Genomic DNA, 17,567 nt, shown 5'->3' on the forward strand with positions numbered 1-17,567 from the left:
TATGTCTTTGATATTTGTTTTTAAATTGAACACCATGTTTGTTTATACATTAGACATACTATGATATTATAATATCATGCACTGTTATTCCCCATTTTATGCATGAGTTAAGTCAATATTTGTTGTTATATTGTTAAATTGATATATGGATGGCCGATCATGTTTGAAAGTAGTTATTTTTAATATTTTAAATCATAGTTAATCAATTTTATTATATTATTAGTTATTATTTTTAGTTCTCCTATGTATTTATTTTATATTTTTATATTACTTTTATTTTTTGATTAATATTAGTTTTTTAAATTAATTATTATTTTATTAATTTTATTATCAATATTAATTATTATTTTACTTATATTATTATTATTATTATTTTTAAATTTTTGATCAATATTAATTTTTTAACTTTTTTAATTTTTATACTTAAAATTTTTTTAATTATATTATTATTATTTTATCACATGTTAAATTAATTCATATTACTGATTTGCATTTTGCTTAAAAACACCAAAAAATATTAATCTTGATTGATGGCGTGGATCACCTCACATTGTGTATATGAGATACAAGGAATCAAAATACAAGGTGTGGCCTGAACCACACCACACCTTGCAGAGCGCCTATGTAGGTGTGGTGTGGTTCGGACCACCAAATTGTGACCACAGTATAGAACATCCATTCTGCTATGGTGTGGTATGGTTGAGGCCACACTACAACTTGTGGTGTAGTCTCAACCACACTGCCCAATTTCTCAACCACACTACAAATTACCCCCTTAGTTGCCTTATCTCCATAAGTGGGAATAAGCAATTCCAGGTTACGAGCCAAATTCTTGAATCCTTCAAGAGTCTTACATTTCCATAGTGGATCTTCCTTCCCATTGGAAACATAATAAGGGCTTTCTTGTTGGGTCATTTTTCGTTACCAACCATGCTGCCATGGAGAAGATTGATCAACCATCAGGATGGACACAACACAAGTTGCAGCTATATTTCACATCTTATAGTTCATGATAAATCTCCACAACTCATAATAGCACGCTGTTGGGCTTGATTTAGTCTTAGAGGAAAAAAAAAAAAAGATCCATCTTAAGAGGCGTTTCTTTCTTTTTAATATAAATTGTGATAACTCAGTAGTTTCATTCAACAACAAACCCCCTCCTCTCTTTTGAAGAAAAAGAAAAAGAAAAAGAAAGATAACCTACAAAATACCAAATTTTGTAAGTCATTGTCTCCTGGAAAATTATAGGTTTTTTCAACCCAGACCTCAAACAAATAAACAAACAAAAAAGAAGACCAAAGCTAAAGAACAAGTTTCACAAAAAGCAAAAAAACTCAGACCATATGATGGGCAATCCTTGTGAAAGTTAAAAATAGGGAGTAAACCTATTAAGACATACAACATGCAGACTTCTTTTCGTTGGCACGTTTCTCCTGGCCAGGGACAATTATCTTGGTTCCCTTGAGAAGTGTTGAATGTCCTGCTGTTTCTGCTTCATTTGCAACGAGTGTTTTTTTGCTTATGATTCGATAAATTTCTGTAAGGATTGTTAGGAAGGCATTCTCAACATTAGTTGCCTCCAAAGCCGATGTCTCCATAAAAAAGAGGTTTTCGCTTTGAGCAAATTCCTTGGCATCCTCGGTTGGGACCGTTCGAAGGGTACTTAAGTCAGACTTATTGCCAATAAGCATGATAACTATGTTCTTATCTGCATGGCCCCTCAACTCATCTAACCACCTTGTTACATGATCGAATGATTGGCGTTTGGTCATGTCATACACTAGCATTGCTCCCACTGCTCCTCGATAGTATGCACTTGTCACTGCTCGATACCTAAGCCACCACACATGAGATGTCCATAAAAACCAGAATTCATTTATTTGAATGTCAAAGTAATACTTGTAAAAGGTAACAGTATATAATATAAAATAACAAGTAAGAGGACATAAGCAATACAAGGTAAGAATTCTAGCATAAACAATTCTTTATCATAGATGGATTATAACAATTTAATATCCACTTCCAAAAATTCAGATTTGAAAGTTGAAATTGATTTATGTTTGACACCTTGGAAGCAAACACCAAATCACTGATATTCTCTCCCTTCAAAGAAAATAATTTTGACAAATAAAACACCTTCCTTTCTATAGTATATATGTTATTTCTTATTTATGCAAATTTCAACCAGTGGCTCGTGTGGAAGAGAGGCCAATATCCAGCCAATCCTCTCTAATCATATTGGTCAATAAGGAAGAATGCTTAACATTGAATTTAATTCAAACTCTAAAGTTGTTATGTTTCTACCTTCCTTCCACTTATTTTCGAATTTAAATGTATTCCAACCAAATTGGTCATCAAGAATGTTACATTCCCTCTTTGAGATTTGATCACAACTTTATATATTCAAAAGGTAAAAGGTTTTCTGTGGCTATGTTTGGTTAAAATTCTGATCCAAAGAATCATTGTTTGAATAATGAATTCCAAGCCAAAACTGATTTTTTTAAGATAATTTTTCTAGCTCATAAGAATCAATTCTTAGAATGAGTTTTGAGGTCAACAAAAGATAAAAAAAAAAAAACAAGAATTGGTTTCAACAATTTTCATAAATCCAAACTTAAAAAGGTTTCTTAGAATTTCAAAACAAATTCTCTAAAAGCATATGCCATATGTAGATTAAATAGCACCTATTCTCTTACTAGATCAGATGGTTCCAAACACATAACTAAAATAACTATTCTACCATTGTGGGCGCTTAAATAATTTCTTATTATTTCCACCTAAGTCCTTTTTCAGTCTGGTCCTTACCTCTTCTAGCCCCTTAAACATGTAGTAGATCACTTTTCCTAACAGGTGCTACAGATGGTCTTCTATTAATGTGACCAAATCATCTTAATCTACTTTCGCTCATTTTAGGAATCAACTTTTCTGGGTTGTGTTGTGATTTATGTAATCTTTTGTCATCTTGGAGAGAGCTAAGAGAGTTAAAGGTATCTTTACCAACCATTGGAACAGCTGAAGGAATTCTTATAATGTCATATTCAGAGGTGGTGGCATTGAAGGGAAAGGAAGTAGGGCAATACTCCTTGTCAATTCTATTCTAGATGCAGGAAGATGGATGGGAGTAGGTGTTCTCAAGGATTTATGGGCCAAAATGATTGGATAAGGGTGGGTCTTTGAGAGGAACTATGGGTTGTGAATGGGTGGCAAGAGGCATGAGAGGTTTTGCAGAATTTATGCATAGAAGGGATCTAGTGGATATTCCATTGTCGGGGGGCTAAGTATACATGGGTAAATAACCAAGAGAAGACAACCTTATTGAAGTTGGACAAGTTTGTGGTATTTACTAGGAGTGTAAATGAGCTGAGCTGAACTGAGCTGAGCCGAGCCAAACTTTGGAATGTCTTGGATCGGCTAGAGTAAAATACTACTAGGTTCGAGCTCGATTGAAACTCTATTTTCCGTTTTGAGCTCAGTTTGATTAAATATTCAATGGGATTGAGTTCAGCTTCATTGATTAAATATTCAATGAATAATTTTTTATTAGACAACAATATTCCCTTAGCTCCAACAAGAGTGATGTGAACCGACATTTGTTACTGAATAAACCTAGTTCATTATTGTTTCATGTGTATTATGGTATATTTTTGGGTCAATGTGTATTATGGTATATTTCTGTATAGTGCCCCTTAAGCTAGACATTCATGAGACATATATTAGCTTAAAATGTTCTCAACTGATTAATAAACTTGGGGAGTTTGTCATGCCAAGGCTGACACTCTTGTGCTACTGAAATGATGGAGCAGTCCGTCTCAATTGCTTAGGCTAGACCTAAGCTACAACTAGTGGGTGTTTGAGAAACACTGAACAAGACTATTTCCAATTAGACCCTAGACCCTAGAGACAAAGGGATAAAACTGGAAAGTTGCATTTAATCCCCTAACTTGATAATAATTCTATACTAGGAGTTGGACTGGTCTACTTTTGATGTGCCAACTAGTGAGATCCTTTTGAGGTCAAATACTTGGGTATATTGGAGTAGATTGGAAAGATACTTTGGTGAGTGATCATTGTCTAGGATCAACCACTTTGCCAGACAAAAAAAATATCACAGTTACACTCTTTTTAATTGAAACCTAAAACTTCCGGCAATTGATTTCAACTTGTTTTGAAATCAATTTTTTTTTTGCAAAATGTATTTATATTTATAAATATTGCAAATGGTTTTTGAAAGTCTATCTAACAATTTTAATCCCAGGATCCATTACGAGGAGAGGGTGTGCACTGCATTTGGCAGTTAGGGAAGAGGTCCTACCCTATTGGCATGTGTTATTATATTATTGATTGAGAGATTTTAATGCAAGTGTCTTCTTAGGCATTAAATATCTGATTAACTCATCCAAAATTAATAGTCTTGGGTTCATAGGGTGGCGGAGACCCAAAATAAAGTTTAATGGGCCAATTATTGGACCCAATACACTTGGGAGAATTCACGTGTATAGACACAAGTTGAATTCAGCCATGTGCAGGTTACATTTAAGTGTGGACCACTCTTATTAATTGGACTGAGCTCTTGAGGGTCCGGCACCACATGGACATCCTTTCTCATTGATCTTAATCCCTAAGGTTTTCTCTCATATACTTGGACAACTTTCTGACCTGTTCTTGGTGAAGGTCAAGGCATCCATCATTTAGGCTTATTTCAGAGGCAATTCGTTGATGGTACATCAGGGACAAAGGAGCAAACTTGGAGGTGTGCCATCTCCATCTCTAGCTTTGTAGCAGGGAGACAGCGATTGGGTGTTCCGGTGTGAACTACTACTTGGAAGATCTACGCTTGTGGACTATCAAAGCATCAGGTATAGGAATTTAGATTCTCTTCTTTAGGTCTGAGAAACCTTGATGGAAACCTTGGAGGTCAATCCTACATTCTTAGGTGAATTTTGGGTCGAAATACATAAATCGATATGCTGGAATTGTTTTCAGCATGTCACAAATTTTTAAATTGAAATTTTCCCATCCAGTACCATCAAATGCCGACCTTTGTTCGTTTTTATATTTTATAAATATATGATATTTTTATAATATATAGTATATTCTTATATTATAAATAAAATATAAAAATATAATTCTTTCATAATATATACTATAAAATATATTTTTATATTCTATACTCAAGCCAGCCTTGCGAGTTTTCAGACTTGATTAGAATCAAACTTGAACAGAGACTAATTGAACTTGAGCCCGAACTATTCGATTAAAGCTCGATTTGATTGCACTTTGCACCCCTAGTATTTACTGAATGTAAAGACAAATTTGGTCAGTTGTCTTGATAGTGGGGGAATCCATCCCAAACTAACCCTCCTCTTTAGGGTTTGAGAATTCATGGTTGGAAGAGGAAGGATTTGTGGGATTATTGGTGGTGTGGTGGTCCCATATGAAACTTGAGAGTCGGCTAACCACATCCTAAGAAAGAAGTTAAAGGGTTTGAAGGAGAGAATTGAGAAGTGGAACATGGAAGTTTTTAAAGGGGTAGGGATCAAAAGAAAATATCTTGAAATAATAAAGGAAGTGGATAAAATTGAAAGAAAAGAGTCTCATTGTAGAAGAGGATAGGAGGAGAATACAAGCTAACCAAGACTTTGATAAGCACACCTACCAGAGACAATGAAATGGAAACAAAGGTCCAAATGTTTTTAGTTTGGAGGTCATAAAAACATCAAATTCTTCTACAAAATGGCAAATGCTAGAAGGAGAAAAGTGGTGGAAGATGAATCCAGAATACAGACTACATTATTGAATTCTACTCAAACTTATATAAAGAAGTCTGGAAGAGGAGGCCAAAATCATATGTTTGGAATTTAGTAGCATTTTTGAGTAGGCAAGAGATCTGGAAATACGTTTTGAGGAGCAGGAGGTATGAAAGCAATTAATGAGATGGAAGGGGATAAATCTCTGGGTTCAAATGGGTTTAGAATGAAGTTTTTTAAACAATGTTGGGGGTTTCTAAAGGAGGACATAATGAAAGTGTTGCTTGAATTATAAAAATCAAAATGGAATTTCCACATTCTATAGTTGGCTCCATTCAGTTTAGCAAGAATGGTTTCAGTCTTATCATATATCATCTCAAAGAAAAACAACTCTGAAACCTGATCTTGTAGAGGAATAAAATCTGATTTAACAAAAAACAATATATGGCATGTTCTCCTGGGATTTGTGGGCTATTGAAGTTTTCAGAAAGTTCTCCAATTATTTGATGTAAAGAATGGAACGAGAGGAGAGAAAATTTCACGCCGGCGGGGAAGTGGAGGTTGGAGTTGGTTATTGAATCTAAGCATTTCTTATTTGAGCAGGGATGGACAAGAGGTAAGGCATATCTGAAAATCAGAGAAGGTAGTAGGGCAACGATATTCATACCAGAGGAAGCATGTCTTTGGTTGAAAGGCTTTGTTGATGGAACAGTAAACACTACCAGGGAAGAAGGTTGGAAAAACTCAGTGGCCTGTTGTGGGAAGAGCTATGAAACGGTACCGAGAAGGAATGGAAGAGGATGGTTTATCAATGGTAACAGAACACTTTGACAATAACAAAAAACAAATGATTTGCATACCGGAAGGACAGAGGGGACAAGGCTGGGCTTCCTTCGCCAATAATCTACAGGCGTTTCTTTTAGAAATTGAGAGGAAGGTTGCAGAAGAAACTGATAACAGTCCGAGTGAAAGAGTTCCAATGAAACGTTGTACTCTGGAAATCAACGAGCAGCAAAGGCCATTTCGTCAAGAAATCATGGTAGCAAGCTCAACAGGACAACGGAAGGTTGCACTTGAAGAAGGGAGAGGCAAGTGGGAACATAGAATGGTACTAACGGCAGATAGGGCTGTAAGGGATTGGACGAAAGTCTTAGATGCAGTTGCGGAAAAACTGGGCCTAGAAGGCGATACTGTATTATTGCCGTTTGCCGAAAAGAAAGCCATCCATGATACTGGCGACGAGAAACTGAGTTTCAATACAGTCCAAATAGATGGAGGACTGATACAAACCCAAAACTGGGTTCCAATCTGCAACGAGGTAGAGTCAAAAGATGGCAGCCTCCTGATCAAAATTAGGGCTTCCCTTTAATCTCTGGAACAAATCGACCTTAGAAAAAATCGTCAGAGCCCTAGGTGGTGTTTTGCTGGAGCTAAATCTGAGAAGCTTGCATGCTGTGGAGATCAAAATTGCAGGGATTAAGCCGGAGAACCTGCCTCGTTCATTTGACATTCTCTCAGATGGCGCCTGGTGCAGGGTCTGACTGGCATCAGAAGCTGAGGCGTCTCTCTGGGGAAGATGAACAGAGGTAGGATAAGATGGTGAGGTCACAGGGTGGAGCACACGTGGCTACCAAGGAATGGTGAAGAAACCTGCTGCGCGTGAAAGAGAGAATGAACAGTCGCAGGATGTCACCATTTCTCGAAGCTTACTATTTAAAGCCATTAACTCAAATTTCTTTGAATTAAAGAAAAGATCTTTAAGTGGCTCCTCCTATGCTGACGTGTCCAGAAAGGGACAGGGCTCGGCGGTTTTTAACAAAGTTGCTTGGTCTGAACTGGCTGGACGAGTGGGTGAGTCTACAGTTCAACCAAAGGCGACCATTAGTGAGCCATGTGATGACTTAAGGTGTCACGTGGGGCGGGAGAGGCTAAGAGAGTTAGTAGATGAAAATTTTCGTCTATCTTCTTCTAGGTTCGGTTCGGCCGAACTGAATGAATCTCAGAAAATACAGACACAAAGAGGAAAGCGTCCTATGAGCTGGATCCATCGACCGGATGTTCAAGAGCAGGCGTTCAGTGTAGATGATCGCCCAAACCCGCGCTACATCAGAGACAAAGAAGAAGAAAGAGAGGAGGAAGACCAAGGGTGCATAAGCTGCAGCTCCGAGAGTGATCTAGAGGGCAGTTTAGAAGAGATTGCAAGCATTGATAGCTCGGAAGAGGAAGGACTCCACGAAGGCCTAAACAGAGAAACATTAAACTTGGAGCATCTGTTTATCGGAAAAATGGGGGGATTACAAAAGGAAAACTTGAAGTTTACGGTGAACACAAACAGGGTAGTCCAAAGCCCAAAAATGGGACAAGCCTTCACCAAGCTTTAGCGCTAGGCAAGTAGCTGAGAAGGAGATAGCTCAAATTAACACAGAAATGAACAAAGGTACATCATAGAGAGGTGAACAATCGGGTAAAGGAAAAGGTCTTTGTGTAGACCATTTGACGGGGAAGCGTTCCCACCAAACCAAAGAGGCAGGATGCTCCAACTATTCTTTACAGGGTTAGAAAACCAACCACCCTTACTTGCCTCTTTCTCACAACCATCAATCGATTTCAGGTAACTCTGTCAACACTGTCAATTCAGTTTTTGCTACTGATGTGTGTTTTGTGTCCCTTGTTCCAGATTCCCTTCCCAACTAAGAGTCAGAGACCCATGGACAGAAAGCCACAGAGAGAATACAAGGGGAGAAGGAAGGGGAAAAGTAGTGGGAATAACATGCAGGGATAAAAGGATCTGGGAATCATTGAGAGAATAATGGATGAAGTGGAGAGGAATGAATTGCAAAGGGAGGGTAAAATGGAGCAGAAAGGGTTCTTGGTGGAGAGAATGAAATAAGGAATGAGGAGAGGATTAGGAGTGAAGATCTTGGAAAAATAGAAAAAGATGAGACTTGCACGGAAGATTCAATAGCAGAATTTGTGGGAAGGCTGGGGTGTAAATTAAAGAACCCGAATGATCTAAAATCCTTTCTACAAAAAAATGAGAATAGTAAGATTAAGAAAAGAAAATTGAGTGAAGTTGAGAGATTAAAAAGAGACATTTAGTGGGATAAGAAGTTTGGGGTGAGAGGGGATAGAAGGAAAGGGCTTAAATAGATTTTGGTGGTGCTAGGGTTGTACCTACAAAATTGAAATGAGAATCCTAAGCTGGAATGTGAGGGGATTGGATAGTGTTAGGAAGAGAGCAACAATTAAAGAGGTGATTAAGAAGTTTAATCCAGATGTGGTATTAATTCAGGAATCCAGAAGAATGGATTTCGATTGCAGATGGGCAAGAAGTGTATGGAGAGGTAGGGGGATTAAGTGGGTGGCTGTTCCTTCGTGGGGGTCCTCAGGTGGGATTGTAACTTTATGGAAAGAAGATGTGCTAATAGGAGTGGAGGAGCTAATAGGTGATTATTCTGTTTTTCTAAAATTCAGGCAGATGGAAGATGGTTTTGAATGGGTACTAACAAATGTTTATGTCCCCAATGACTATAAGCAGAGAAAGAAATTATGGGAAGAACAATATTAGGGGCCTTTGGGAAGGACCATGGTATGTGGGAGGGGATTTTAATGTAGTGAGATTCAAAGAGGAAACCAACAACCCTAGACAGAGAGTGACAACAAGTATGAGGAAATTCAATCAGTTTGTGGACACTTTTGAACTTAAAGAATTTCCACTTCTAAATAATACATTCACCTGGTCCAACCTCTAATCAACTACAATTTGCTTTAAGCTGGACAGGTTTCTATTTTCTACAGATTAGGAGGAACATTGGGGTGATTTAACATCTAGAGCACTTCCTAGACTTACCTCAGACCACTGGCCTACAGTGATGTGTAAGGAGGAAATGAGAGGTAATGGTCCCACCCCTTTCAGGTTTGAAAACATGTGGTTGATCAATCCGGGATTCATTGAGAAAATCAGGGAGTGGTGGGAGCATTGTAATCCACAAGTACAGTGGGAAGGAATGAGGTTCCACAAAAAGCTTCAATTCTTAAAATCCCAAATAAAGGAGTAGAACAAAAGGGAGTTTGGGGGAGTGGAGGAAAGGAAATAGACCTTACAAGAGCAGATAGAGAAACTGGATATGAAGGAAGAAAGGGGATGTTTTGGAGAAAGGGATAGGGAAAGGAGATGGAGTTTGAGGAGGCAAATGGAGGATTTATTGCTTAAGGAGGAAATAAGCTGGAGACAGAAATCTAGGTGTAAATGGTTAAAGGAAGGGGATAGAAACACTAGATTTTTCCATTCAGTGGCAAATGGTAGGAGAAAGAAGAACTTCATCTCAAAGTTGGAAGTTGAAGGAGCAGCAATATCCCACCTGGTAGAAATAGATGAGGCCTTGGTAAGTCATTTGAAATCTATTTTTAGAAGACCTTTAAATGAAAGGATTTGGTTGGAAGGATTGAAATGGCTGACTCTTAGTATAGAAAACAGAGAGTGATTAGAAAAGAGATTTGAACTGGAGGAAATAAAGGAAGCAGTGTTTTCAATGGATAGAACAAAAGCTCTAGGTCCAGACGGTTTCACAATGGCTTTTTATTAGGATTGTTGGGATATTGTGGAGAAGGATCTTGGGTTAGTGCTTGAGGAGTTCCACAAAAGGGGAATAATTAACCCAGGTTTGAACTCCACTTTCATTGCTCTAGTACCAAAGAAGAAAGAGGCATCACACCCAAGGGACTTCAGACAATTAGACCTATTAGTGCGGTGAACAGTTTGTATAAAATAATTGCAAAAGTGTTGCCTCTAAGGGTGAAGAAGGTTCTTCCTGCCATTATTGCACCTAACCAAGGTGTTTTTGTGAAGGGAAGACAGATTACTAATCAAATCTTGATTGCAAATGAGAGTCTGGAGAGATTTAAAAAATCCAAGAAGAAGGGAGTGGTTTGCAAACTAGACTTGGAGAAGGCTTATGACATGATTGATTGGTCGTTCCTACTGGATCTGGGGTTGTGTTAGGAGTTGCCACTATTCTATCTCGGTGAATGGAATTGTGGTGGACTTCTTTCCTGCCTCGAGAGGAATAAGACAAAAAGACCCACTGTCCCCTTTCCTTTTCACTTTGATTGTAAATGTCCTTGGGAGACTGACTCATAGAGCGAACTCGAGGAATTTAATAAAAGGTTGGAGAGTAGGAAGGGAGGAGGTACCAGTTACACATCTGCAGTTTGCAGATGACACAATCAATACAACTCTTTGAGCAGATGTCTAATCTCAAGGTGAACTTGGATAAGAGCAGCTTGGTGGCTGTGAATTTGAAGGAGAGGGAGCTAAGTGAATATGCAGATGTGCTAGATTGTGCAACGTCGGAGTGGCCTATGCTTTACTTAGCCCTCCCCTTGGGGGATAATCCTAAGAAGGAAAGCTTTTGGAACCCGGTGTTGGAGAGATTTGAAAAAATGCTTGCTTCTTGGAGGAAAAATTATCTTTCCTTGGGGGGGAAAGTCACTTTGATTAGGTTTACCCTAACTAACCTACCTGTTTACTTCATGTCAATGTTTAAGATCCCCACAAAGGTTTCTAACATTTTGGAAAAATTAATGAGGGATTTCTTGTAGGAACCAGGAGGGGAAAAGAGGGATCATAGGGTGAGGTGGGAAGTCGTAAATAGATGTAAAAAGTTAGGAGATCTTGGGATTGGGAATATTAGGAAAAGGAATATGGCATTGTTGGGGAAATGGTTATGGAGGTTTCCATTGGAAAGAGATAACTTGTGGACAAAGATTGTGGCTAGCATACATGGGATGGAGGACAACGGTTGGGAACTGGGAATTTTGGCAAGGGCTACAGTTGCCTCTCCTTGGAAAGCCATTCATGATTTGCTTCCAGTCTTCTCCCCTTGGATCAGGTATGGTCTTAACTCCGGTAATAGAATAAAATTTTGGGAACAACATTGGATTGGGGACTCACCTTTGATGCACCAATTTCCCTCCTTGTATGCTCTATCAAATTTGAAAAATGAACCCATTTCATCCTTCTTAAGCCCTTCAGACTCTCCTGGTTTTGGGTGGAACCTAGGACTGAGAAGGGCAATTAGGGATACAGACTTGGGATACATAATGTCTCTGTTAGCCATCCTCGAAAATGTTTTCTTGGACCCTAATAAGGAGGACACCAGATTCTGGACCCTTCCCTCCTCCGGTATTTTCTCTTGTGTTTCGTTTTTTGAGACATTAACTCAGCCTTTTGATCCTATTGGGTTGTCCTTCCCGGTTAAAGAAATTTGGAGCAAGCTCATTCCTCCTTAGGTTGGTAGTTTTTGTTGGGTAACTTTCTTGGAAAGAATTAACAAATTGACCTACTTCAGAAAAAGAGACTCAATTCTTGTTTACTTCCTAATAGGTGTACTCTTTGTAAAATTGATGGGGAAACTACTGGTTACAACCTTATGGTTACTTGCTCGGTCGCTAAAACAGTATGGGAGTGGGTCTTTTCCCCCTTTGGGTGTTTTTGGACTCCCCCTAGGAGTGTCCAAAGCTTGTTCTCTTCTTCCTTTTTCAGATGACCGAAGAAGAGAGGGAAGATCATGTGGAGAAGCATTAGGGCAGCAGTGTGTTGGTCCCTATGGGAAGAAAGAAACTCACGAATATTTTTAGACAAGGAAAGAACCCTGAAAGACTTGTTAGATCTAATACTTGTAAGGGTAGCCCACTGGCTGAAAACTATGGAGCTGTTCTCCAGGCATTATGTGGCTGATTTGGTAAGAAATTGGAAAGAGATAGCTTCCTCCGCCCTATGTAAGAGGACTCGTAGTCCTTATTGGTCCCCTCCTCCCTCTAGGTTCATAAAACTGAATTTTGATGGTAGTTGTTTAAGGAATCCTGGACCTTTTGGGATTGGGGGAGTGTTCAGGAATGAGAATGGGGTTATCACTGCCATGTTCTCAGGCCCAGTTGGAGGAGACTCTCTTAGGGCTGAGATTTCTGTAGCCTTGGAAGGTATCCTAAGAGCAAGAGATTTAAACATCAGATGTTTGGTCCTTCAAGGTGACTCCGGAGGTGGTGATTAGGTGGCTAAAGGAACAAAACAGCGGGTTGTGGAGTTATAACAATGAGAAGAAAAAATTCAAATGGCTTAGGGATATGGTGGTGCATTACAGCTGGGTGAAGACGACTGCTAACTCATTTGCTGATGGGTTAGCCAAGCAAGGGGTGAATAGGGAATCTATATTTTGGGCTAACTTTTGACTTTCTTCCAATGTATTTTGTTGGTGGGGAGTTAAGACATTTTACCTCCCCCCTTTGTACCTAAAGTTTCACATGGTTTCATATCATTAATAAAGTTTCTTGTTACTGAAAAAAAAAAAAAAAGTGTTGCTTGAATTCCACTCTTTAGCTGCACTGGAAAGGAGTTCAAACTCTGTTTTTATCACCCTAATTGCTAAAAAGAGATGGGCAGAAGATATTGTAGAAATTTTATAGGCAGATATCTGTTTTTCTTGTATTATGGGACTTTGGATCACCACTATAAGATGTATCTTATGTATATTATCATTTCTTGTATGACTTTATTCTTTTCTTGTAAGAGAGGGACATAATGGTCCTCTTTCAACTTTGTACATCACACACATATAAGACGCTCTTCTTGGGCATGTGGATCATTGAACATATCCTATTCAACTCTCTTTCTCACTTGTAAGAACTAGGTTAACATGGTATGAAAGCAGGATTAGTGTGTGAATTAGTTTAGAGAACTAAATAGGTTATTGTTCATGGCTACTGTTTATGAAATTCTGTGGTGCTTGAACCTGTGTTTTGACCTAGCTGTCTTCCCTTTGATTGAGATCTGTTTCCTAGTTTTGGTGAATGCAGTGTCCTATGGTAGTTTCAAAAGATCAAGGGGGGTTGGGATAAGAGACCCACTGTCACCACTATTATTTATGTGTGACGGAGGCTTTGTGTAGAATGATTTTAAGGTCAGTTTCTAGTGGTTATCTGGAAAGTTTTTCAATAGGGGAGGAGAGAGTGAACATCTCTTTACTACAATATGCAGATGCCTTCCTATTTTTCTACAAGGCAAACCAGGAACAAGTTGAGAATTTCCTAGAAACTTTGAGATGGTTTGAAGTGGAGTCAGGTTTTCATTTCAGTATACACAAAAGTGAGCTGGTAGCAATGGGGGAAGTCCAAGAACTTCATCAATGCAAATGGTATATGAGACGTAAAGCAAGAAAATTTCCAATTGAGTACCTGGGGACAAGGGTGTCAATGGACCGGTTTTGGATTGGACCCCGTCCAGTCCAAAATCAATTTGGACGGATTAGACGGACCAACAAGACATATTGGATTGGACCAATCTAGTCCAACATATTTATTAGATTGGATTGGACCTGGTCTATCCGTAACAAATTTATATTGGATAGGGTTGGATTAAGCCAATATCTGGTCCATTGATTTAAGATAAGAATATATGTGTCAATGGACCAGGTTTGGGTTGAAACCAATCTAAATCAAAATGAATTTGAACAGATTGGACGGTCCAGACATTGAATTCGACCGGTCCAAATTGGTCCAAAACATTCATTGGATTGGATTGCACCTGGTCCATTTATAATGGACTCACATTGGACTGGATCGGATTGGACCAAATCCAGTCCAATTGACACCCCTGCCTGGGGATGCCACTGGGTGTCAAATGTAATTTGAAGTCCATTTGGGAGCCAATTATGGGGAGGGTGGAAAGGAAGTTGGCATCTTGGAAGGAAAATATCTATCCAAAGTAGGATAACTAATTATGGTGAATAAATGTTTTGGCCTCTTTACCTATACATTTGCAATCCATGAATCCCATCTCAACCAAGATGGCAGCAGAAGTTGAGAAAAGTATGAGATATTTTTTATGGCACAGTTGGAAAGAAGAAACAATTCACTGGTGAATTGGGGTCTGGTGTGTAAACATAAAAGAAGTGGGGGATTGGGAATTAGAATGCTGAAGGAGTTGAACATTGTCCTATTAGAAAAGTGGTATTGGAGATTTGGGGAGCAGAGTGGAGGGCTATGGAGGAAAGTTACTAGAGCTAAATACAACTCTAGAAATATGGCCTGAGAACTGGGGGAAGCCAGTCATTCATATGGTTGTTTGGTTTGGAAAGGCATAGAAAAAAGCCATAATTATTTTCTTAAACAAACCAAATTTGATGTGGGAAACGGAACTAGAGTGAAGTTTTGGAGAGATGCTTGGTGCAGAGACAGTCCTTTGAGGGAAGTGTTCCCATCCTTGTTTGAGATAGCTACGGCCAAGGAAGCTAAGGTGGCTGATTATTTGCAAGCTACTAATGATGGGTGTGTATGGAATCCTCAATTTAGAAAGCCTTTTAATGATTAGGAAGCGGAATCAATGCTGGGCCTGTTACAAAATGTATACATCATGCAATTGAACCCTAACAGAGAGGATAGAACATAGAAGGGTGTGATCTGGGGGGGAATCTGGACAGTTTTCAGTTAAATCTTTTTATAATAGGTTGATGATGCAAGAAAATGTGGGGTTCCCAACTAATACAGTATGGTGTAAGAATATACCTTCAAAGGTAGCCTTTTCTTTTTTGGATGGGCTGCTTAAATAAAATTCTTCTTAGAGACAATTTGTTGAAGAGAGGAGTGCTGACAGGCTCATCAGAGTGTGCGGTGTGTACCAATTGGGAGGACTTGGTGGACCATTTATCGATTCATTAAAGATTCACTTATGAAATTTGGACAAAAGTATATTGATAAAAAAAAGAAAAAATCGGACAGAAGTTTTTAAGCTTTTTGCTGTTAGAGGTTGCTGTTCTGCATCTATGGAGATATTCTTGAAGCACTGGAATTTGCAAGGATTAAAATAAGAATGGAAAAGGTAATTTGGCAAATGATTCCTGGATTTGTTTTTTGGGTAGTGTGGAAAGAGAAAAATTCAAATTCAGCTAATTCAGTTGAGGATGTTTAGCAGAAAATATGGGGCAGAATGCTTTCTTCATATTTGTATACAGATGTTTTAATAGTGGAGATCATAGCTACTTTTTTGTTTATGAGAATCTTTTTATAAACATTGGGATTTGGTGGTATAGGCATTCTTTTGTATGTACCGATGTAAATTCCCTGTACAAAAGCATTTTTATATTGACGTGCACAAGTAAGTCCAGATAGAAAAAACGTACTCAAACCCTGTTTAGCCATATGCATTCCGAATTCATAATCAAGTAATCCAAAATAAAACAAAAGCGACACCCACATTCTAATGGTACTGATATGGGAAGCAAGATAACGAATACTCTTAATGCCCCAACTGTAACCAAGCTTAAGTTATTGCCCTTAAGGTGCTATAACTTATTCTAGCAAAACATTATGAATACAGCAGGTGGCGAAATGGGAAAAAACTCCAGAATTAATAGCAAAAGGTTCGAAAGTATTTCATTGTCTCAACTAATTTTACCTTCCAAAGATGATACGTTTAGAAGAATAAAGGAGTACCTTTCCTGGCCAGCCGTATCCCATATCTGTGCCTTGACGGTCTTGTGATCAATAACTAGCGTTCTTGTCTGGAATTCAACACCAATTGTTGCTTTTGAATCTAAACTGAATTCATTACGAGCGTACCGCGCCAGAAGCTGAGATTTTCCGACCGCAGAATCTCCAATCAAGACGACCTTGAAGACATAATCAATCTTCTGATTGAATTCTCCATACAAATTCGACATCCTAAATCGAATCAATTCCCTCCTCAACCTCCCAATTCGAAATCAAACAAGAACAGAGACCACAAATCAATCACGCTAGAGAAGGATCGGGCGGGAAAACAGAAAATGATCTGAAGCTCCGATCGTTTAGGAGAGACGAAAAGAGATGTATTCCAGAGACGTTAAGGCCACTCATGAGGTTTCTCTTAGGGAAATCTGAATCGAAACGCAGACAAGAGTGACAATCGAGGAAAGACGAAGGCGAGAGAGGGGGGGGGAGGGGAGAGATGCTTAGGGTTAGGGTTTGGAGACAGAAATGGAGAAGACGCGTAATGTAGCTTTGGCATGGTGGCGTTGTTGGAAGAGCGGTCTTTAGAGAGACGCTGAAAGTGAGAACCGCGTCAGCGACGACCAACGGCTTGTGGCGTGTGGACCTTTCAACGGTTTTCTCACTCAAACTTTTGTTTCTGTAGGTGTAAACTGAAACTCTATGCTGTGTCGAGATGCACAGGAATTTCAACACAAGAACCAATCGGAACCGTTAATCTCGAATAGAAACACAGGAGGGCTGTAATCACGTGGTTGTTGTAATGATCAGAAGCTTGATGTGTCAAATGGGCTAATGCGTATGCCACAGCATATCATTTGGATTCCTTTCTTCCAAGTTAATACAACCCTTTTGATCTATAGACAGCGCCAGATTAACTAGAAGTCGGAGATGGGAACCAACAACCAACTACCATTTGGCAGTTATTCTTCCCTTCTCTACTTCAACGGTGATGTCTGATGAAAGTTGGTGCAACGCGGGTGGGTCACTGGGTTGGATGGAATCGAGGTTTCAACCCATGTCCAACCCTAAAGGTAGCTCGGGCTGGACCAACCCAGGTACTACCTGAGTTTATTAACCCAGTTCAATCCAACGTAATTCGAGCTAGGCTTGGGTCAGATTTAATCGGGCGCATTGATGGGTTTTGAAAAAACTTGTGAATATATTTTTGTATAATCATCTTTTATTGGGTTTTATGACTCATTTAGGAGTACAATTAATCGGAAGCAAAGTTTAAAGTATCGATACGATATGTCCTAATACACCCAATATTAAACGTATTGTATCATATTTTTTTGG

At 38.8% G+C, this 17,567-nt stretch overlaps 1 protein-coding gene across 1 annotated transcript; it reads right to left on the bottom strand.

Annotated features, from left to right (window-relative positions):
- Positions 1-1,082: 1,082 nt before the first annotated feature.
- On the bottom strand, positions 1,083-16,843 carry LOC104603458 (ras-related protein RGP1-like). The gene is made up of 2 exons (XM_010267491.3): positions 16,236-16,843; positions 1,083-1,833 (listed from the first exon to the last, which is right to left on the bottom strand). The coding sequence occupies exons 1-2, from the start codon at positions 16,460-16,462 to the stop codon at positions 1,389-1,391; spliced, it is 672 nt and encodes a 223-aa protein (XP_010265793.1). The 5' UTR covers positions 16,463-16,843; the 3' UTR covers positions 1,083-1,388.
- Between the last annotated feature and the right edge of the window lie 724 nt (positions 16,844-17,567).

This window comes from Nelumbo nucifera, chromosome 2 (genome assembly GCF_055504915.1).
Source record: "Nelumbo nucifera cultivar China Antique chromosome 2, China Antique-T2T, whole genome shotgun sequence".
Taxonomy (NCBI): Eukaryota; Viridiplantae; Streptophyta; class Magnoliopsida; order Proteales; family Nelumbonaceae; genus Nelumbo; species Nelumbo nucifera.

What these genes read in the sequence shown, in the direction of transcription:
- LOC104603458 (XM_010267491.3), bottom strand. Translation starts at nt 16,462, where the DNA reads ATGTCGAATTTGTATGGAGAATTCAATCAGAAGATTGATTATGTCTTC. An exon ending in GATACGGCTGGCCAGGAAAG is followed by an intron (nt 1,834 to 16,235) that starts GTACTCCTTTAT and finishes GTGGTGGCTTAG; the next exon opens with GTATCGAGCAGTGACAAGTG.